The sequence below is a fragment of the Gouania willdenowi genome, chromosome 22 (genome assembly GCF_900634775.1).
Source record: "Gouania willdenowi chromosome 22, fGouWil2.1, whole genome shotgun sequence".
NCBI lineage: Eukaryota > Metazoa > Chordata > Actinopteri > Blenniiformes > Gobiesocidae > Gouania > Gouania willdenowi.
The window spans coordinates 31,901,566-31,924,036 of NC_041065.1; the positions used below are offsets into that span (position 1 = coordinate 31,901,566).

A 22,471-nucleotide genomic window follows, 5' to 3' on the forward strand; every position below is an offset into this window, starting at 1 on the left:
TTTGAACATTAGCGACTGACTGGTCAGTTACTCGCTCTAATGGTTTAGTTCAGCTGTTACGAACAGTTCGTGGTTCGGACTTTAAGTTTGAAAAAAATTTTAAATGACGGAACATTTTTAAAATATTCTTAATGATTCTTTAATAAATGTCTGTTTTTATGTGTTATATAAATACATTTTTGCTTTATTGTGAACTGGAAATGGTCAAATGTAATTAAAATGAATAATTCAGAATATGCGTTTAGTTTTATTGTGGAACGCTGTTCCGGGAATGTAGGCGTCGGAACGGATACAAACGGAGTTTTTACTTCCGGTCCGTCAGGCGTTTCTCTGTTTGAAACAGATGGACCGACACGGAGCTACAGACCGGCAACTGACGGCCTCCCTGTTCTCAGTGAAGGTGAGTTTTCATGTATATAGCTAGTTATCTACAGATTGATAATAACTGACGGTCTGTGTTTATCTACAGACTGATAACTGACGGTCTGTGTTTATTTACAGACTGGTAATGACTGACAAGTCTGTGTTTATCTACAGACTGATAATAACTGACAGGTTTGTATTAATCTACAGACTGATAATGACTGACAGGTCTGTGTTTATCTACAGACTGATAATAACTGACAGGTCTGAATTAATCTACAGACTGATAATAACTGACGGTCTGTGTTTATCTGCAGACTGATAATAACTGACGGTCTGTGTTTATCTACAGACTGATAATAACTGACAGGTCTGTATTTATCTACAGAGGTATAATAACTGACAGGTCTGTATTTATACAGACTGATAACTGATGTGTGTGATTACATACAGACTTATAATAACTGACAGGTCTGTGTTTATCTACAGACTGATAATAACTGACAGGTCTGTGTTTATCTACAGACTGATGATAACTGACAGGTCTGTGTTTATCTACAGACTGATGATAACTGACAGGTCTGTCAGTGATGGTGGGATCATCTTCAGCAGGATAACTGACAGTAACTGTCAGTTACAGACATGAGCGGGGGGGAAAGTACCGGAACGATCCGGAACCGGATCAGGAACCTTCTTTACCGATCACCGTCGATCAGGATTGGTCGATCTGGAACCAGAACCCACCGGAAGGAGGATCTGAACAGGAAGGTACAGACACAGGTGTGTGTGTGTGTGTGTGTGTGTGTTATAATGTGTGCGTCTGCATGTGTGTGAGACTCACTGACCTTGACCTCTGACCTTCAGGTGACCTTGGAGAAAGTCCTGGGAATCACAGCCTCAGGAAACAGAGCTCTGTCCTCGGACCCCACAACTGGACTGTTAGCGTACCCTGCAGGGTAACACACACACACACACACACACACACACACACACATACATTATAACACACACACATACCTGTGTGTGCTGATCTGAGAACCTGAACAACATTAGCCACACACTGATGGACTGTGTAGTGTTTGCTCTGTGGTGAATCTACTGTTACACACTGTCAACACACTGTGTGTGTGTGTGTGTGTGTGTGTGTGTGTGTGTGTGTGTGTGTGTGTGTGTGTGTGTGTGTGTGTGTGTGTGTGCGCCTGTGTACTTTTCCCAGTTCAACCTGTTTCGATGTCACTCAGTAAATGTGTCGAGCTCTAATGACACACACACACACACACACACACACACACACACCAGCCATACTTTTCTTTTCACATGACCTGACGTGTGTGTGTGTATGTGTGTGTGTATGTGTGTGTGTGTGCGTGTGCGTGTGCGTGTGTGTGCGTGCGTGTGTGTGTGTGTACAGGTGTGTGGTGGTCTTGTTAAATCCAAGGAAGAACAAACAGTATCACATCTTTAACAGCTCCAGGTAACAACCGACCAATCACATCACAGCTCTGAGTGTGCGAGAACCTTTGAGAAACAATCTGTGTGTGTGTGCGTGTACACAGGAAAGCCATCACTACACTGTCCTTTTCTCCTGATGGAAAGTATATTGTCACTGGAGAGGTGAGTGTTTACATCACTGCGCTGAGTCACTGAGTGAGATCCAGCAGACTTGTGTGTGTGTGTTGATGTGGTCTGTGTCCATTTGCGTGTCCCTGTGCGTCTTCAGAGCGGCCACATGCCGGCGGTTCGTATCTGGGACGTGTCAGAGCGAGTCCAGGTGTGTGAGCTCCAGGAACATAAATATGGAGTTTCCTGTGTGGCTTTTTCTCCAAACGGTAAATACATCGTCAGCGTGGGCTACCAGCACGACATGATGATCAACGTGTGGAACTGGAAGGTATTGACACGCCTACTGACCAACCACTGACGCGCCTACTGACAACTACTGATACACCTACTGACAACCACTGACCAACCACTGACACACCAAGGCTCGAGGCTGCGACCAAATTGGTCGCATATGCATAAGCGCTGAGCTCACCGGACATAGTGACAATCAATCAATCAATCAATCTTTATTTGTATAGCGCCAAATCATAACCAATGGTATCTCAAGGCACTTTACAGTAGAGCAGTCTTAAGGACGGACTCTTCATTTTATGGATACACACATATGCATATATACGTATATACACATACATATGTATCCCACACCCAACATGAATTCATCATGGCGGCAAGGAAAACCTTCTGTTAAGCAGCAGGAACCTTGTGTGGATCCCATTCCTATGATGAACAGCCATCCACGTTATGCTGTGTTGGGTGTGTGCAGAGGAAAGGGTGGAGACAGAGCCGCTGAGTCTCTGTAACTCCACACTGAGGATCCCACGGACCTGCAAGACAAAAGCCAGAAGGAGTACAGGAGCAAACACACAAGGGAGTAAGCAGACATAGAGGGAGTGTTTGAAAGAGGAATGGGACCCTCTCCGGTCCCTCTCTAACCTAAATGACCTCTCTCTTAACGCCCTCTCCAACCTCTCTCCAACCGAGCATGCCAGACCCCCCCCCCCGGCAGTCTATGCCTATTGCATCTTAATTATGAGCTATGAGCTGGTTCCTAACTAAAAGCTTTATCAAAGAGGAATGTTTTGAGCCTAACCTTAAAGGTAGAGAGGGTGTCTGCCCCCCGAACCGTGGTTGGTAGATGGTTCCAGAGAAGTGGGGCCTGATAACTGAAAGCTCTTCCTCCTATACTACTTTTAGAGATGAATGGAACAACGAGTAGTCCAGCATTTTGAGAGCGTAGTGTTCTGGGGGGATTGTATGGCACTACAAGCTCCTTGAGATAGACTGGTGCCTGTCCATTTAGGGCTTTATAAGTGAGAAGAAGAATCTTGAATTCTATTCTATATTTTATGGGAAGCCAATGCAGAGAGGCTAATACAGGAGTAATGTGATCTCTTCTCCTAGTTTTAGTCAGTACACGTGCTGCAGCATTTTGAACCAGCTGAAGTGTCTTAAGCGACTTGCTCGGGCAGCCTGCTAAAAGAGAATTACAATAATCCAGTCTAGAGGTAACAAAAGCATGGACTAGTTTTTCGGCGTCGCCCTGAGACAGGATAGATCTGATTTTAGCAATGTTACGGAGATGAAAGAAGGCAGTTCTTGAAGTTTGTTTTATGTGAGAGTTGAAGGATAAGTCCTGATCAAATAGAACCCCAAGGTTTCTAACAGTTGTGCTTTGTGCCAGAGTAATGCCATCTAGGGCAGTTAGGCTAGCATAGGTTTCTCTAAGGTGTCGCGGGCCCAGTACAATGAGCTCAGTCTTGTCTGAGTTGAGAAGAAGAAAATTTTGGTCCATCCAGGCCCTAATGTCCTTTAGACAGGCCTCAAGTTTAGATAGCTGATTTGTCTCACCTGACTTCATTGATACATACAGTTGGGTATCATCAGCATAGCAGTGGAAGTTAACAGAGTATTTTCTCATAACATTACCAAGGGGGATCATATAGATACAGAAGAGGATTGGACCTAGCACAGAGCCCTGAGGAACCCCGTAGCTTACTTTAGTGTACACAGAAGACTTATTATTCACGTGTACAAACTGGTACCTATCAGATAGGTAGGACTTAAACCAGTTTAGGGCAGTCCCTGTGATTCCAAGTAATTTCTCTAATCTCTCTAGTAGAATATAGTGATCTATAGTGTCAAAAGCTGCACTAAGATCTAATAAAACCAGCACTGAGAGTCGTCCTTCATCTGAAGCCCAGAGTAGATCATTAGTTACTTTAACTAAAGCAGTCTCTGTGCTGTGTTGAGCTCTAAAGCCTGACTGGAAGTCCTCGAACAGGCTGTTGTTTTGAAGAAATTCACAGAGCTCAGCCGCCACAACTTTCTCAAGAATCTTTGAAATAAAAGGAAGATTAGATATAGGCCTGTAGTTTGCTAAAGTGCTGGAATCAAGAGTAGGTTTTTTGAGAAGGGGTTTGATTACAGCTACTTTAAAGGACTGTGGCACGTAGCCTATTGATAGGGATATATTTATTGTCTCCAACAAAGATGGGCAGACTAGGGGAACAACTTCTTTAAACAGCTTAGTTGGGATCGGATCTGAAAGGCAGGTCGATGGTTTGGAGGATGAAATAATAGAGTTAAGTTCCTGAAGTCCTATATGTGTGAAACAGTTTAGGTTAGGCCTATTTACATTTAATGGTACAGCAGGCCCAGGTGAGGGCAGGGAGTGGCTAATTTTATCTCTAATCTTGTGAATTTTATCGTTAAAAAATGTCATAAAGTCCTCACAGCTGAGGGCTAGAGGAATCATGGGCTCAATAGAGCTCTGACTTTGTGTTAGCCTGGCTACAGTGCTGAAAAGGTACCTCGGATTATTTTTATTTTCTTCAATTAGTGAGGAGTAGTATGTAGATCGACTATGTCGTAAGGCTGTCATGTATTTACTATGGCTTTCTTGCCAAAGTATTCGTGACTCCTCTGTTTTATTGGAGCGCCACATTCTCTCTAATTTACGGGTTGTCTGTTTGAGTGTGTGAGTTTCAGAGCTAAACCACGGAGCTTTCCTCTGACGTTTAATAGTTTTTTCCCTCAATGGGGCAATTGAGTCCAAGGTGGATTTTAGTAGACTAGCAGAGCTATCGACAAGCAGATCCAGTTGAGAGGGGTTATAATTAATATCATAGTTATTTATTGGATGGTGCACTGAGTTTAAGGCAGCAGGAATGGCCTCTTTAAATTTAGCCACAGCACTGTTGGATAGATTTCTACTTGTAACTATTTTATTGCACAGTGCGAGATCCTCTAGGATAATGTTAAAAGATATTAAAAAGTGATCTGATAGCAGAGGATTTTCAGGGTAGACTTTTAGTTCATTAATATCAAGACCATATGTTAGAACAAGATCAAGAGTATGATTTAAACGATGAGTAGCTTCATTAATAGTTTGAAAAAAGCCAACTGAGTCTATTAGGGACATAAAGGCTGAGCTCAGGCTATCACTATCTTTGTCCACATGGATATTAAAATCTCCTACTATCAGTATTTTATCAGAACTGAGGACTAAGTTTGATATAAACTCAGAGAATTCTGATAGAAATTCAGAATAAGGGCCTGGAGGACGGTAAATTATCGCAAATAAGACTGGCTGGCAGGTTTTTGATTCGATATGAGATAAATTTAGAACCAGGCTTTCAAAGGAAGTGTAACTGGCCTTTGGTTTAGGATAGATTAGGAGAGAGGAATGATAAATAGCTGCTACACCACCTCCACGGCCTATGTCTCGTGGCATATGAGTATTTAAATGACTGGGAGGAGTGGCTTCATTTAAACTAACATATTCATCTTGATACAGCCATGTTTCAGTTAAACAGAATAAATCAAGGTTATTTTCTGAGATAAGGTCATTTACTAGTAGAGATTTGGATCTCAGTGATCTAATATTTAATAGAGCACATCTAATGCTTTTATGTTTTGGTGTTTCTAGATTTGAGATTTTAATTTTTTTCAGATTTTTATAATTGATAGCTCTTTTATTTGATTTTATGTTAAAATCATTGTGAAATATGGGTCGGGGGACTGACACCGTCTCCATAAAATAATAGAGTGCATGTGGGGGGAGAGCGTACATGAGCAGCGCATACACGATTCCACACCTCATCAGAACTAGCATGGAGGGGCCAGAACTGATGGACTATGATGCCAGGCTGGATGTTCAGCTGTGGTTCTCCCAGACCAGGGGTCTGCAACCTGCGGCTCTGGAGCCTCATGTGGCCTTTGACTCTTATATAATGGCTCCCTATAGCTTTAAAAAAAACTATTGAAATAAATAGTTATTTTTTTACAGATGCTATTAATGATTAATGACAAATAAAATCAAGATATAACAATTTGTTAACCTGAAATAAATCACGTTGTGCAATGACTCAGCACCTTCCTACTTCACCTGCTGCAACATCTATAGACCATCAACTTTCCTGCACCTGTGGCTAACCTTAACTTTTAAATCCCTGGTAAGAAACTAAACCAACAAAAACACTATTGTGGAAGAAAATAGAGATTTTAATTGTGTGGGAACAGATTCATTTAACCACCAATGTACAGGTTCAATATGTATGTTTTATGTGTGGCAAGAAATGAGCAATTAGCATGTGTTGATCACATGATCATGTGTTATCAAATTCAAGTTACTTTTTGTAGCCTTTCAAATACATTAACTAAAAAAAAACTTCTTTATATCAAATGTTCATGTAAACTGAGATGTGTAAGAATTTGAAGATGAAAGATACTGTTTTATTTTTTTCATGTCAATTTATTTTATTTTACTTTAAACTGTTCCATTTTCATGATCAATATAAATCAAGTCAAATTAAATAAAACATTATTCTATATAATTTTAACTGTATGGAATTTAATACACTGTATTGTCTTCATTGAGAAGGTATTTTTGTCTCCAGGAGGACGTTAATCCAGGTGAGATGTGGTTAAATGGTTCCTTGTAGAGTAAAGGTTGCAGACCCCTGACCAGGGGAAGAGGGTTAGGAGACCCCACTATCAGAGCTGGACCCTCTGAATTTAATTTCATGGGGTGAAACAATGCAGATGCTAAGTTGGTTATGCTACTGTTAACTTAATTCAAGTACAGCATTTCTGCAAAATAAAAAAAAGAAAACATGTAACCTGTTGTTATGCTTTGCTGTTATTTAAAACATTTTTAAGTTTTTTTAAAATTATATAAAAGAAATGACATTTTATTTCAGCCACTGCTTGAAAACTTAATATTGACACTAAAACATTAAAATATTTTGCAAATATATCTTGAGTCACTGTCAACCTTTACTTCAACTACGGTACCACAGTTAAGTCAACTATTCATCAGAATGTATGGCGACCAAATTCTGTGCTGGTGCGACCAACTGAGAAAGTTAGTGTAGAGCCCTGCATGCCTACTGACAACCACTGATACGCCTACTGACAACCACTGATACGCCTACTGACAGCCACTGATACGCCTACTGACAACCACTGATACACCTACTGACAACCACTGACCAACCATTGACACGGCTGCTGACAACCACTGAGACGCCTACTGACAACCACTGATACGCCTACTGACAACCACTGACCAACCATTGACACGCCTACTGACAACCACTGAGACGCCTACTGACAACCACTGATACGCCTACTGACAACCACTGATACGCCTGCTGACAACCACTGACACGCATGCTGACAACCACTGACACGCCTACTGACAACCACTGACCAACCACTGACACGGCTGCTGACAACCACTGATACGCCTACTGACAACCACTGATACGCCTACTGACAACCACTAGTACGCCTACTGACAACCACTGATACGCCTACTGACAACCACTGATACACCTACTGACAACCACTGACCAACCATTGACACGGCTGCTGACAACCACTGAGACGCCTACTGACAACCACTGATACGCCTACTGACAGCCACTGATACGCCTACTGACAACCACTGATACGCCTGCTGACAACCACTGACACGCCTGCTGACAACCACTGACACGCCTGCTGACAACCACTGACCAACTCTGACATTCCTACTGACAACCACTGACCAACTCTGACATTCCTACTGACAGCTACTGATACACCTACTTACAACCACTGACCAACCACTGACACGCCTGCTGACAACCACTGACACGCCTACTGACAACCACTGACACGCCTACTGACAACCACTGACACGCCTACTGACAATCACTGACCAACTCTGACATTCCTACTGACAACTACTGATACACCTACTTACAACCACTGACCAATCACAGACCTGTGATGTCATCGTGACTCTCCCTGTCTGATTGGTTGCTCAGAAAAACGTGGTGGTAGCAGCCAATAAGGTGTCCAGTAAGGTGACGGCTGTTTCCTTCTCCGACGACAGCTCCTACTTCGTTACCGCCGGTAACCGCCACGTCAAGTTCTGGTACCTGGACCACTCCAAGGCCTCCAAGGTGGGTGGTCCTAGTCCTCAGGTGTCCTGTCCTCATCTGTCCACCTCTCACAGGCGTCTGTCCTCAGGTCAACGCCACCGTTCCTCTGCTGGGGCGTTCAGGGCTGCTCGGAGAACTCAGAAACAACTTCTTTAGTGACGTGGCATGTGGGCGGGGCCGCCATGCCTCCTCCACCTACTGTATCACCTCCTCTGGCCTCTTGTGTGAGTTCAACGAGCGCCGCCTCCTCGACAAGTGGGTGGAGCTACAGGTGAGTGGTCCACGATGAGTGGGTGGAGCTACAAATGAGTTGTACTTGAGTGGGTGGAGCTACAGATTAACTGTACTTGAGTGGCTGGAGCTTTAGAGAAGTTGTCCTTGACAGGGTGGAGCTACAGAAGAGTTGTAGTTGAGTGATCTGGAGCTACAGCGGAGTCGTACTTGACTGGGTGAAGGTAGAGATGAGTTGTAGTTGAATGGGTGGAGCTACAGGTGAGTTGTAGTTGAGTGGGTGGAGCTACAGGTGTGTTGTAGTTGAGTGGGTGGAGCTACAGGTGTGTGGCATCACTGCCACATGACACTGATGAATAATAATCAACATCACTCATGCTGCTCACCGTGTGGTTTTTAAAATCTGATCTGATCTGTCTTTCCACAAGTGAAAGTGTACATAGTGTTTATGCCTACTATTATTTAATTCTATGTATTATTATTCCTTTATTTAATTAATGTAGGTGTATTTGCTAATAGCTGTGTTTTTTTTCTGTTGATGCTGTTTATATTTCCTGTTTTTTGGAGCTGCTGCAACATCCAAATTTCCCCCAGAGGGGGATCAATAAAGTTTATCCTTATCTTTATCCTTGTAGTTGAGTGGCTGGAGCTATAGGTGTGTTGTCTGTCAGTGGGTGGAGCTATAGGTGTGTTGTCCGTGAGTGGGTGGAGCTTCAAATGAGTTGTAGTGAAGTGGGTAGGGATACAGATGAGTTGTTCCTGAGTGGGTGAAGCTACAGAGGACTTGTCCCAGGATGGGTGGAGCTACAGATGAGTTGTAGTTGCGTGGGTGGAGCTATAGATGAGTTGTAGTTGCGTGGATGGACCTAAATGGCGTGGACTCATGTCTAACTTGTGTTTCCTTCTTTCACTGCAGCGCTCTGACTCTGCTGTAAGTCTCCTCCCACTAACTCCACCCTCTCCACATTTCTCCAACGTCTGTCTCTCACGTCACTCATTAAGTCCTGATATTTAAGCTCCGCCTTAAATATGGCTGGCTTTGCCCCTGATGAGCAGATTTACCTTTTAGACACTCACACACACTAATCATTGGTGTCGCTATGAGGAAGACATTCAGAAATGTCACGTAAAGGTTTTCCTCTGATTGGTCCTTTCATCCAGCTGCTCTCTCATTGGTGCGTTAAAGCTGTGATACCCAACCACTGGGCGTGCACCCATACTGGTCTGTGAGCCTGTGGTACTAGGCTGCAAACACACATACATCACTTCGTATCTTATGTTCTGTAATATTATTTATTAAAATTGTTTTCATATTTTCTTCACTTTAATTGGACTGAGCTCTAAAGCCCCTCCCCCCAGTAGGCTTAAGACTAAAGGTTTGCAATCAGTGCTTTAAAGACACGCCCACTTGTGTTTTCTGAGCATCATTGGTTGATGTCACCCCCCATCAACCAATCAGAAGCCATGTGTCTGTGTCTGTCCTCAGGCGTCTGTGTCCACGTGTCTGTCCGTGTCAGAGGACGTGATCTTCTGTGGTTGTTCTGATGGGATGGTCAGAGCTTTCAGTCCAATCAGCCTCCACTTCCTGTTTACTTTGCCCCGCCCACACTGGCTAGGAGTGGACGTCAGCAACATGTTGGAAGCCAGGTAATACACACATTAACACACGCACACACAGTAACACACACACAGTGAGGTCAGCTGACCCCCCCCTCTTCCCCTCAGTCAGCTGTTCTCAAATCAGAAAGCAGCTCGTCGTTACCCTGACACGGTGGCGGTGACCTTTGACCCCTCCAAACACTGGCTGTCGTGTGTGTACAATGACCACAGTGTGTATGTGTGGGACGTGCGTGACCTGCGTGACCCCCGCAGGGCGGGAAAGCTTTACTCCGCCCTCTACCACTCGTCCTGTGTGTGGAGCGCTGAGGTGAGTCACAACGTCACCTAGACTTATCTGGACATGCCTAAGCCCCGCCCCCTATCACAGGTCTACCCACAGGTGGGAGGAACTCAGGTGAGTCCACCTGGGTCCTTCCTGACCTGCTCCTCAGATAACACCATCAGACTGTGGAACACTGAGGAGAACAGCACGGTACACAGGAACGTCCTCAGCCAGGTACACACACTCAGTAACACACACACACACACACATATATACAGACATATATACAGTATATGCACAGACACACATATACAGTATATATATATAGACACACACATATACAGTATATATATATATACACACATATTTACACACACACACACACATATATATACAGACATTTATAAAGTATATACATATGCACAGACACACATATACAGTATATATATATATATATATATATACACCAGTGGCGGCTGCTGGTCTTTCATGCAGGGGAAGCTCATTTTCTGCCTACTTTAGAAAATGTATCTGTTTATTTAAATGTGAATTCTAGTAGAATTCACATTTTGTTGTCAACAACTATTTGTAGATTATCACACACGCACGCGCGCGCGTAGCTGCTGCGCGCTGGAGTGTGAGTGTTTGGTCAAAAGTCTCACAACACAAGCAGTAACAGTCTCCACAAACACCAAAAACAGACACTAGGTTTGTCAGAAGTTAATTCCCTATGAGAGGATCAGCAAAGTCTCCGTGTCAACACAGAGCAACGGACTGAAATATTTGAAAAACCCGCCTGTGTGCTTACAACGTCATACTCTCTGATTGGCTCATTTCGCTGTCAATCAAAATTGAATTAGCCTGAGATAGATCATCCAATCATCATCCATTATTCCAGCGTCCGGAACAGACAGATCCAGCCCACTGCTCCATAGACCTCCTGTGAAGCCCGGCGTCCGATGGGCGGGACTAAGTGCGTCATAACCGAGCATTTATCCAATGAGCGTCTAGTTTGACTGCAGTGGATCAACCCCTAAATCCTCTCCCATTGAATTCAATTGAAGCTGAACTTCACCACTGTTTATTAACACTGTGACGCTGCGGTAATGAATGAAGAACGTCACGCTGTCACTGTCAGTTTCCTGTTATAAGAAGCTGATTCTGAACTAAACATACATGTGTTCTGTCATATATTTAGTCAATGAAATGTACACACAACACTACATATTTGACCACTGATTTTAGGGGAAGCTGAGGTTCCCTTGTAGTCTTAAAGCATCCGCCACTGATATACACACACATATAAAAACTACCGGTCAAAAGTTTTAGAACATCACACTTTTTCCAGTTTTTTACTGAAAGTTATTCAGTTTATTGTGTCATTGCACTTTGAAATGAAAGCATAGAACAAATAAGTAATTTGAGTCGAAAAAGAAATCATGGAATCCATGAACAATATTGTTCACCTGATGCTCATGAAGGTCTGGTACCACAATGTGTTCCAACACTGCTTTATGCAGATAGAGGGTGTTGGAAGGAACCAAGAAAAGTTGGAACACCTGTTGGAATGAGTAGCACCAGCTTTCAAGGCTGGTGCTACTCATTCTGAAATGTACATTATTTTTCAGTTTTTGGAAACCAAACCTTATTTAACCTCTGGCTGTTCAGTACTTACCTTTGTACCATTTCAAGCTATTCATTGGACTTGCACGACTTAAATTGCAATAAATAACTGGAAAAATTAGGGTGTATATATAAACTTTTGACCGGTAGTGTATACTGTATAGGTACATACACGCACACACACACACAACCACACATAGGCGTGTCCTCTCCCTCCAGGACCTGCAGAGGGTGGTCTACGTGGAGGATGGTGTGGGGGGGCTCCTGGACGTGGACAGCGTGTCGCTCAGTGTGTCAGAGAAGGCGGGGTCAACAGGTGTGGACGGCCCACAGGTGGAGCAGGTCAAACCAGGCATTAGGACCCTGAAGGTCAGCCCAGACGGAGTGCACCTGGCTTCTGGAGACCGCATGGGTGTCCTCAGGTGAGGAGGGGCCACGCCCCTCTGTGTGACCCCTGTATGACCTCTGTGACCACTGTGTGACCTCTGTGTGACCTCTGCTCAGGGTCCATGACCTCAGCTCTATGGAAGAGATCCTGAATGTTCAGGCTCACGACTCAGAGATCCTCTGTTTAGAGTTCACTAAACCTGACACAGGTGAGACGTGTGTATTAATGTGTGTGTGTGTTGTAGGTCTCCAGCTGTTAGCCATAGCTGTGTGTGTATTAATGTGTGTATATGTGTGTGTGTGTGTGTAGTAGGTCTCTCGCTGTTAGCCACAGCTGTGTGTGTATATGTGTGTGTGTGTTTGTTGTAGGTCTCCAGCTGTTAGCCACAGCTGTGTGTGTATTAATGTGTGTATATGTGTGTGTGTTGTAGGTCTCTCGCTATTAGCCACAGCTAGCCGTGATCGTCTGATCCACATCCTGGACATTAAACAGGATTACAGTCTGCTTCAAACTCTGGATGAACATTCATCTTCAATCACTGCCATTAGATTTACAGGTACACAGACACACACACGCACAAACACACATACAGACAGTCAAGAGCTGATTGCCCCGCCCCCTCTGTTTTCTCAGTCAATGAGGGGAAGGTGAGGATGATCAGCTGTGGAGCTGATAAGAGTGTTTACTTCAGGACAGCACAGCAGGTCAGTCACACACACACACGTGATGATATCACAGCAGGCCGACCAATCACAGCTGCATGTTTGGGCTGTCCTCAGACAGAGGCGGGGCTACAGTTCAGGAGGACGCATCACGTGGTGAGGAAGACCACGCTGTATGACATGGACATAGAACCGAGCAAGAAGTACGCAGCAGTGGGCTGTCAGGACCGCAGCATCAGGTACCGGGGGCGGGGCGTTAAAATGATGATGATGATGATGATGGTTAAAATGATGATGATAATGATGATGAAGGTATGACCTGCAGGATCTTCAACATCAGTAATGGGAAGCAGAAGAAGGTGTATAAAGGCTCTCAGGGCGAGGATGGGACTCTCATTAAGGTAAGACTGGATCGGGTTGCCATGGTGATGAGTCAGGTGATCAGGTGGCTTATTGGCTCCACCCTCTCCTCAGGTACAGATCGACCCATCAGGACTCTACATCGCCACCTCCTGCTCAGACAAGAACATCAGCATCTTTGACTTCTACTCAGGAGAGTGTGTGGCTGTCATGTTTGGACACTCAGGTGGGACGCCCCCCCAAATCTCTTATTAATACTATTACTAATCATTATTTTTATTACTAATTTATTATTATTATTACTATTACTAATCAATTATTACTATTCAATTACTATTATTAATCAGTTATTACTATTATCACTTTATTACTAGTACTAATTCATTATTATTACTCTTACTAATCTATTACTATTATTTAATTACTCTGATTGTTAATGTTATTATTATTGTGTGTGTGTGTGTTGCAGAGATTGTGACGGGGTTAAAGTTCACCTCTGACTGCAGACACCTGATCACTGTGTCAGGTGACAGGTACGACTTCACTCAGTCTGTCATCCACGTTACCATGGTAACCTCTGTGTGTGTGTGTGTGTAGCTGTGTGTTTGTCTGGCGTCTGAGTCCTGAGCTCACCATCAGGATGAGGCAGCGGCTCGCTGACCTCCGACCCTCCAAGTCCCACAATGTACCTCAGGTGGGAGGAGCCAAACTCAGGTGAGACATTTTTAGCTATATTTATGTGTGTGTTTGTAAAACAACAAAGAGGGCGTCATCCTATAAAATAAACTGTTTATCATTCACATACACACACACACACACACACACACACAGACTGATGTTAATGTGTGTCTCAGCAGCCAATCAGCTGCTCCCGTTACCAACACGTCGTCTGGCAGCGACGAAGACGAAGAGGAGGAGCTTCGTTGTCCTCATAAGGTCATTGGAGGAGGAGGCACAGGTGTGTTACCATGGTTACAGAGACTCAAACACATGTCAGTATCCACATCCTGCTAGGACTGTGTGGGTTAATATAGATCTATAAAGTAGATCTATAAACATAGATCTATAAATCTAGATCTATGTATAGATCTACATTTTGTAGGGGGATGAACATTGGGTTATATGAATGAGAATATTATTATGATTATGCGGGGTGCCACCTCCAAAGGAGAAAATATGTCTAAGACTTTTAGATTAAACGCAATAATATTGAACCAGGGAATGGATTTGAACCACCAACTCTACATTTATTTGACACAGCTTAATATTTCAAAGGAATCAACAATTACAATTCAACTTTTTTCATAATTCAGTAATAAACAAAACAATGTGGTAATTATGTCATGATAAAATCTAATTCTAAGCTAATTGGTGTGATGATCATAACATAAGAAAGTGAAATTGCTACTCTAAAAAGATCTAATCTAGACTAAATATTGAATAAAAATTCAGAGTATATATTCAAATGACATTTATACTGAAAGGGGACTCAAGGGAAAACAAACAAAGGTTAGACGAACAGACGAACAAACACATAAGACATGAAACTGGAGACATGTTTGCAGGTGATGGATGTGTTTTGCATGGAGGTAGGATGTGTTGTAATTAATTTTAGATCAAATTGAAGATGTTAATTGTTCAGATACCTCTGTGCTGATGGGAGAACGTTGCAGGTGGTGGTCTCTGGCGGAGCACAGCGTGTCGTTGGGGCTAGCCGGTGGTTCTGTTTTCTTCAGAACAAAGGAATGCCCCTTCAGCCGATCCACGACTTGTTGTAGTCGTTTGCAGCTGGTTTTGAGACCTGAGCGTGTAGTGTACCACAGGGGAACCGCGGGCCAAAGTTTGTATATTGGCTGTTGCGCACGTCAAACGAGCATCTGAGGCTCCAGTTAGTATTAAAAATCTGACTTAGTAACTAAAAATGAAATAAAAGAAATTAATGCTGGAACGTGGGTGAGATGAAGACTCCAGCGTCCCAAAACTAAAGTTTTTGGGAGGAACTTCTTTGTTAGAAGAAAAACTCGAGAATCCTCCCAAAGATGGACTGGCTCATTTATTCAAAAGTGCTAGATTTGACAGTTCTCACCATGGGGGGTCAAGAATGCAGGGTTGAAACAAAGCAAAGACATCTGTTGGCCCAAGTGGGCATCCTGTCCCCACTCATAGATCTATTAATGTAAAGAGCTAAATTAACCCATTACTGTAGTGCTGTGATGAAGATGATCAGCTGACTGTGGTCACATGACTTTTGTCCTTCAGGTCCGACCAATCAGGCCAGCAGCAGCAGTGAGAGGACACAGTTGAGTGGGCGGGTCCCTGTAGGGCCCCTCCCCCTGCCCCGGCGCCGATGGGCTCAGAGGAGAACCAGCTGTGACCCTGAGCTCAGCGTCACCTCCATGTTGGACCTGAGGCTGCTGGACTCGTACGAACCCTCTCAGCAGGTGGGCTAGCCAATCACAGGCTGTCTAACAGTCACATGCCTATCATTCTGTAACAATGGAGTTTAGATAGTTACCGGTCATCAGTGAACCAATCAGAGCTCTCCCCTCAGGTGAGACTACAACCCCAAACCTGTGACTCCACCCACTGTGAGAAGGGGAGGAGCAACAGAGGTGGACTACAGAGGACCAATCAGGACCTGGGAAGTACAATCAGTCTGCAGGTCCCTACAGGATGGGTATGCACACACACGCACGCACACACACACAGAGGTTCCTCACTGGCTAACCTCCATGTGTTACTTCAGGGCGTTAACGAAGCAAGAACCAATCAGAGGCCAGGCTTTACCCAGCTAACCAACCAGAGCACAGAGGGGGAGGAGCCAGTGCTTTACCCTGATCAATGGGATGACAGGGTGAGCCTGGCAGGCAGGTAGGATTCTGTGTCTGTTAGTCAAGTTAAAATCCATGCCCCGCCTCTCTTTTTAACCCTGCCCCATTTCCTCAGTGAGTTCCAGGTGAAGGAGGCGGGGCTTACTGCAGGAGAACAACAGGACAAACCCAGCCCTGACAGCGGCTGCTCATTGGGATACACAGACAGACCTATAGACGGTGAGACCTACAGACACAGACCTATAGACGGTGAGACCTACAGACACAGACCTACAGATGGTGAGACCTACAGACATCCCTACAGACAGACAGACCTACAGATGGTGAGGCCAAGTGTATGGATATCTCAGCCAAAAACGTCCTTACTGGTGCCTGGGCAGTTCATTTTTTTAAAGACTTGTTTAGGACTTGAGGAAAAAAGTTTAGGACTCGGACTCGACTTGGAACTTGACTGTATAGACTTGGGACTCCACTTGGGACACGACTACAAAGACTTGGGACTTGACTTTGACTTGCACAACAAGGACTTGATCCCACCTCTGTTGTTAAAGGACTCACACCCTAAAGCCCTTCTATCCTCAGGGTATGTGTCTTCAACAGTCCATGATTTTCTCTCTAACTTCAGCCACCAGAGCGTGTCAGCGCACTGTTTAAGGGAGAGCAAAGGTCCCCTAGGAGAGCTGTTCTTCTCTGCTTCATTTTCTATTACCAAACCTCAGAGTTGGAACTGTCGCCCGCTGTGGTCACAACTGTTTTTACCCTCTTTCTGTAAACAAAAGGTTTACATGGACATCTTTAACTTTTCTTGATTTTAAGAGCAACCAAAAGCAGAACGAGTTGTCATTTTGACTGAAAAAGTTTCTAAATGATCTAAAAAGCTGCTAAATAATCTAAAAATCAGGCTAAATGTTTCACTCCAATAGAAAAAAAATGGGATGTTTACAGGCAGTGGGGCCGTGTGAAATCAACTACGTGGTTTAAAGATGGAGGAACAAGGCTATAAAACTGTAAAGTAGTCGCACTTATAAAAGGCAATTAAATAAATATGGTGCATAAGAATGTGTTTATTTGACATAGATCTAATAAGGGGTCAAATCACTGGTTCTAAATCCAACTATAAACATGACACATAGCTTCATGCTAAACTACATAGAGGTTTACTGCTATTACATACATACGTGACACACACAGCTACACAACCAGTCCTTATTTAGTCATCCATTCACCACCTCACTACCCATTGGTCAGTGTTTATGGCTCTAATTCAATTACATCAGAGCATCTGAGTCCAACTAGTCTGTTTTAAAAACATAGAAATTAAGCCTGAACTCTAAGATTTAAAGATCTATGAGGTCATCATCTGTTACCCCCAGAAGAGTAAGGGACAAAAGGGGGCAGGGTCTAACATGCTTTCCTTTGTCAGACTCAGAGCGTCTCAGTGTGGACGAGAACTCGTCTGATCTGGAGGATGAGGATGGAGGACCAGAGGGTGGACCGGTTCCTCAGACTCCAGACCAGGAGGCGTTCCTCAAAGAACACTTTGTCACCCTGACTGAGCTCACCAGCTCAGGTAAGCCCCACCCACAGCTCTTTTGCCCACACATGCAGAACACCATCCCTGGCTGATCATGTGACCTTTGTGTCCACAGGAAGTCCAGCTCGGAGCATCTCCTCCAGGTTCCTGTCCATGAACTCTGCTGAAAGGTAAGCCCCTCCCCTCTCCTGGAGGACCAATCAGAGCTGAGTGCCTTCACCCCACCTGTTCTGTCCCAGAGGAGAACAGGACTTCCAGCCTCTGAACCACAGTAGGAGGGTTTCTTGGAAACAGGACCAGGACTCACCGCCAGACCCTCAGCACTGGACCATGGCCCTGGACCTGGACCAGGACCAGAACCTGCGTGGTACTGATCAGACCTCCTCTATAAAGAAGGCTGGTCCTGTGGAGGAACCCAAGAGGAACCTGAGCCCTGGTCCTGGTCTGAAGAAGGCTCAATCGGTCCAGAACCTGCTCAGTGACCCAGGTCAGACCAGCTGCTGTCCCTCTGTGTGACTGGAGGTTCTGGTTCTGAATCCTCTCTGTTCCTCAGGTGAGTCCTCAGGGACCAACCAGACGCTCCCTGAGCGTCCCACCACCCTCCCCTCCACTCCCAGACGACCTCCAATCACATTGTCCGGTCAGAGACCAAGCCCCACCCCCCTGCAGCAGGACACAAACTGTGCCCCGCCCAGGAAGGCGTCCACGCCATCGCGGTCCTACATGAGTCCGACTGCCAGCTCCATGGCTAAGATGTCCCGCTCTGTATCTGTGGGCGATGGCCTCAACGACACCCCTGACGACCTCCTGATGACATCACTGACCCCACCAATAAACTCCTCCCCTCAGGTTACAGAAGCTCTGCCTCCTCCAGCCATGGCCACACCTCTCCAGGTCTCCATGGTTCCCATCGTTGTGGCGACCTTGCCTTCATTACCAGGCAACCACAATAACCAGATGGCCCCTCCCCCTCGCAGCCTTCAGGCTCGTCTCCCTGGCAACAGCAAGCCCCTCCCTGACAGACCCTCCATCTCCTCCTCATCATCTTCCTCCTCCTCTTCATCACAGACGCCTCTATCTGTTGCACCAGGGGGCGCCCCTCCGCTGACAGACTCCTCAGGTTAGTCCTACATCTTTGTGGTCCTGTTTCCATCTTTGTAGTCCTGTCTCCATTGTTTTTACTGATTCTGTGCAGACCAGCCAATCAGTGTGGAGTCCTGTGAAGCTCTAGCCAATGAGTTGCAGTGCTGCTTTAGGAGAGCCACTCACCTGTACAGGAAGGTAAGTCTGTAAATAAAGAATGCTAACGGACACTAACGGACCATCATTAACCCCACTTCCTCCTCCCATAGGTCTGCGGCGGCGCCAATGACTCCACCCCTGACCTGTGTCACATGTCACTCCTTCTATCAGAAGCCTTCCAGTCCATGAAAGCCGAGCTTGACTCTTTACCTCTCAGTGTGGGGGTGGGGTCCATAGCGGATAGGGCGGGGCTTAGTGTAGAGGGGGCGGGGCTTAGGCCTCTATTGGAGGAGTACAGTCTGCTCCTGCTGCAGGCTGTACATCGCCGTGCCAATGCATCACTGTGACACACATGCACACACACACACTCCATCACATTCCTCTTCCACTGAAGGACCTGAACCTGATCTTAAAGACTGATTTTAAAGGTTTTCCTCATTTTAGGATTGCTTTGTAGAGAACTCACCTCATGTTTACTTTTAATAAAAGTGTCAACACGCTACTCAGAGGAGTTTATTAACAGGTCACTCATTCCTTCAAGCAACTGGAAATAATTATACTTGATGTCGAAGTCCATGTCGTACCAAAAGTTCACTGGAAAACAAACATAGAAACGGTTTAGATTCACATCCTTACAGAGAGAGTCACGGTGCGTTCAGGTGTCTGTTGGTCATGGTGCGTTCAGGGACCTGCGATGCAGCCGTGTGACTGCCTGACGTGGTGAAACCACAGTGAGGGGAGGAACAACATCTCTCCGGCCCTCACGGTGCAGCTGATTGGATGAGCCTGCTGGTACTGAGGGTAGTGGGTCAGGTCGGGGTCCAACGGGTCGATGGGGATCCATGGCACCTGGAGATGAAGCAGAGTCAGGCAGAGGTGTAGAAAATCCAAGTGTCAGATAGGCCCTGAACGCACCTTCTCAGAGTCGCTCAGATCGATGACCTCGAACTCACCGTCGTCCCTCTGATGATAAACAGCAGGCTGGTACACACCTGGAATTGGATCAAAGTGATTGTTAAAACACCAGACCTGCCCTCTGACCACGCACTCAGGTTAAACTGGAATAAGCCTAATCTGGGTTTGATCTAATACCCTCCTGGAGATGGTTACCATGGATACAGTGGGCAGTCAGATGTGGGTTGCCGTGGTTACCGTAGGGAATGAAGGGGCGGTCTGTCGGCGGCAGCAGAAGGAATTGCTTTTCTCCCGAAATGACGCAGAACAAGTTCTCATAATGATCTTTGTGCACTGACAACACAACAAGTACACAACTTCAACAACACACACACACACACACGTATGTGTGAGTGTGTGTTTCTTACTGGAGGTGACGGCACTCGCTTCACCAAGCCAGAAGTTCACGGCATCAGGGAGTTTACCTTTAAAACACACACAGGTGGGGCGGAGACTTTAGAGAAGGAAAAGGTGTTAGCATGTTAGCGTGTTAGCCTCACCCAGAGCTGTGCTCATCCAGGGCACATGAGGCTCCATGTCACTGGTCAGCTCAGGGAGTTCCTGCAGCAGATTGGAGCATTGTTTCTGAACGTAGACCACGCCCCCAACCTTCATCTGGAACGCATACAAATACACACTGTCTGTCTCTCTTGCTGTGTGTGTAAGTGTAACTAACCTTTCCCTCCATGATGTCGAGCACAGAGCTGAGGCTCATCTGTCGTTCTTCGGGCATAACGAATCGATCTCCGAGCACAGCGTCTGCGTACCCGTTGGGTGTAATGGCCACGCTGATTACCTTTGACCCCACCTTCTCCCTGCGTCACACGTGAAGGTCAACGGTCGGGTCAGTTAGCAAAAGAGGGCGGGACTTCCTCACCTCAGGTACTCATTGGTCCACTTGTTGAGGGCCGGCCAATGGGAGCAGGCGTTGCGGATGATGCAGGGTCTGTTTGGACCAATCCAGTCGCGGTAGAAGAGCAGCGGGTCAGGTGGTGCGTCCAGGAAGGGCACTGATTGGCCGAGGTAATCTGACAGGTGAATGACAGACAAACATCAGACATGAAAGGGCGTGGCCATGTTGTGGACTGATTGCAAATCAGAGGAGTTTACAGGTTCTCATCAATCAAAGGAGTTTAAAACAGTTCTATTTATTTATTGATCACATGTTGCTCTCACACAATGTTTGAGCTTAATTTTTTGTTTTGCAACAGAAACAGATGAAGCTGCTGCTCTTTAGCTGTAAATCAATGATTATTGATCAATAAAGTGTTTAATATGTAATGTTCACTAAGACTTAATGTTACCTTTAGTTTGTTTTCATTCTGTCTGACGTTTGTCAATAATCAGTTTGGACCAATCAGTGATTAATGAACACTTTAATAATTAATTCCTTCAGAGATTTAATAAACTACAGTAGACCAAACAAGATGCCGACGCGTGGTCACGTGACCTAAACTCCGCTCAGCAGGCGTCAATGACGAGTCTATTTGTGAATGTCTATAATTTAGACAAACAGAAGAACATGCACAATCAGCTCTGAATCAATCTTAAATAATGTCAATGTGTCACAATAAGTTAGTATTATTAATATATGAATGTTTTAATAATATACTAGTTGTTGTATATAAATGTCCTGTAACTCTATCAATTCAATGTAAAGTCAATCATTTCATAAGAGCAGTTTGATGTAAATGTTTGGGATTTATATCAGATTTATTATAGTACTTTATCACACACACACACGATCAATGAAAGTGAGGATATGTAATCGGATTACTCTCACCGTGAGCCTCCTCTGATAATCGGATCAAACGTTCTCTCACAGACTCCATGGGATCATCACGGAGTAAATATTAATCCGATCAGAGTGTTCACTAATCGGACTGTGACTCCACGCTGCTGTGTTTGTGTTTACCTGCCTGTCTCAGCGCATGCGCAATGTGAGCGTGTTGTGACCTCTACAGGTCGGAGGATGAAGTGCAGCAAACAGCGGCTACAGTCACGTGACGGACGCTGTTTGAATGTGCAGGCGATTATAATCAGATTAGAGTGCACATATGATCGGATTAGAGACACTGCAGTGAATAAAGTGAAGGGATGTTTAATCTTTGTTTTTGTAGAGGAGAGCGCCGCTCTGGGATGACGTCACAGACACAGCTTTGTGTGATTGGCCGCAGCTGAGAAGGTAATCAGGCTGATGAAGCTGAAGATTAAGTAATGAAAAAGTGATGGATGAATCTGCGTTGGAGCGTTACTTTGATGACTCCATCGCTAATGTACTCAGTGTGTGTGTGTGTGTGTGTGTGTGTGTGTTTGTGTGTGTGTTTTTGTGTGTGTGTTTTTGTGAATAGTTGTGTGTGTGTGTGGTAGTTTGTTGCTGTTGAACTTTCTTTACTTTCTCAGGACT

General features: G+C 44.9%; 2 protein-coding genes across 12 annotated transcripts; one reads left to right on the forward strand and one right to left on the reverse strand.

The window, feature by feature from the left end:
* The first annotated feature begins 282 nt into the window (after positions 1-282).
* mapkbp1 (mitogen-activated protein kinase binding protein 1) lies at positions 283-19,612 on the forward strand. Of its 5 annotated transcripts, none has more exons than XM_028438353.1 (32): positions 283-400; positions 925-1,143; positions 1,228-1,319; positions 1,775-1,837; positions 1,920-1,977; positions 2,084-2,254; positions 8,241-8,378; positions 8,446-8,628; positions 9,505-9,519; positions 10,075-10,235; positions 10,314-10,515; positions 10,576-10,704; positions 12,313-12,515; positions 12,598-12,689; positions 12,912-13,037; positions 13,115-13,185; positions 13,261-13,382; positions 13,469-13,544; positions 13,618-13,729; positions 13,973-14,036; positions 14,101-14,217; positions 14,358-14,461; positions 15,763-15,944; positions 16,055-16,180; positions 16,250-16,374; positions 16,450-16,553; positions 17,758-17,904; positions 17,984-18,038; positions 18,108-18,355; positions 18,422-18,988; positions 19,064-19,149; positions 19,221-19,612. In XM_028438353.1, the coding sequence occupies exons 2-32, from the start codon at positions 1,006-1,008 to the stop codon at positions 19,455-19,457; spliced, it is 4,314 nt and encodes a 1,437-aa protein (XP_028294154.1). In that variant the 5' UTR covers positions 283-400; positions 925-1,005; the 3' UTR covers positions 19,458-19,612. The 5 variants fall into 5 exon arrangements, with proteins under 5 accessions (XP_028294154.1, XP_028294155.1, XP_028294156.1 ...); XM_028438354.1 differs by having other exon boundaries at positions 14,361-14,461; XM_028438355.1 differs by having other exon boundaries at positions 925-1,131.
* On the reverse strand, positions 19,543-22,009 carry jmjd7 (jumonji domain containing 7). 7 transcript variants are annotated; one of them, XM_028438361.1, is made up of 9 exons: positions 21,848-22,009; positions 20,942-21,092; positions 20,741-20,879; positions 20,565-20,625; positions 20,433-20,489; positions 20,203-20,358; positions 20,026-20,102; positions 19,800-19,959; positions 19,543-19,704 (listed from the first exon to the last, which is right to left on the reverse strand). In XM_028438361.1, the coding sequence occupies exons 1-9, from the start codon at positions 21,894-21,896 to the stop codon at positions 19,610-19,612; spliced, it is 945 nt and encodes a 314-aa protein (XP_028294162.1). In that variant the 5' UTR covers positions 21,897-22,009; the 3' UTR covers positions 19,543-19,609. The 7 variants fall into 7 exon arrangements, with proteins under 7 accessions (XP_028294162.1, XP_028294160.1, XP_028294161.1 ...); XM_028438359.1 differs by having other exon boundaries at positions 19,552-19,704; positions 20,565-20,679; XM_028438360.1 differs by having other exon boundaries at positions 19,557-19,704; positions 20,221-20,358; positions 20,565-20,679.
* Positions 22,010-22,471: the final 462 nt, after the last annotated feature.

Excerpts from the sequence above, each read along its gene's own strand:
- mapkbp1 (XM_028438353.1), top strand. The coding sequence starts at position 1,006 with ATGAGCGGGGGGGAAAGTACCGGAACGATCCGGAACCGGATCAGGAAC. Across the intron at positions 10,516-10,575 it reads CCTGTGTGTGGAGCGCTGAG|GTCTACCCACAGGTGGGAGG; the intron begins GTGAGTCACAAC and ends CCCCTATCACAG. Across the intron at positions 14,462-15,762 it reads CATTGGAGGAGGAGGCACAG|GTCCGACCAATCAGGCCAGC; the intron begins GTGTGTTACCAT and ends TTTGTCCTTCAG.
- jmjd7 (XM_028438359.1), bottom strand. The coding sequence starts at position 21,896 with ATGGAGTCTGTGAGAGAACGTTTGATCCGATTATCAGAGGAGGCTCAC. Across the intron at positions 20,680-20,740 it reads TCGACATCATGGAGGGAAAG|ATGAAGGTTGGGGGCGTGGT; the intron begins GTTAGTTACACT and ends TATGCGTTCCAG. Across the intron at positions 20,490-20,564 it reads CTGGATGAGCACAGCTCTGG|GTAAACTCCCTGATGCCGTG; the intron begins GTGAGGCTAACA and ends TGTGTTTTAAAG.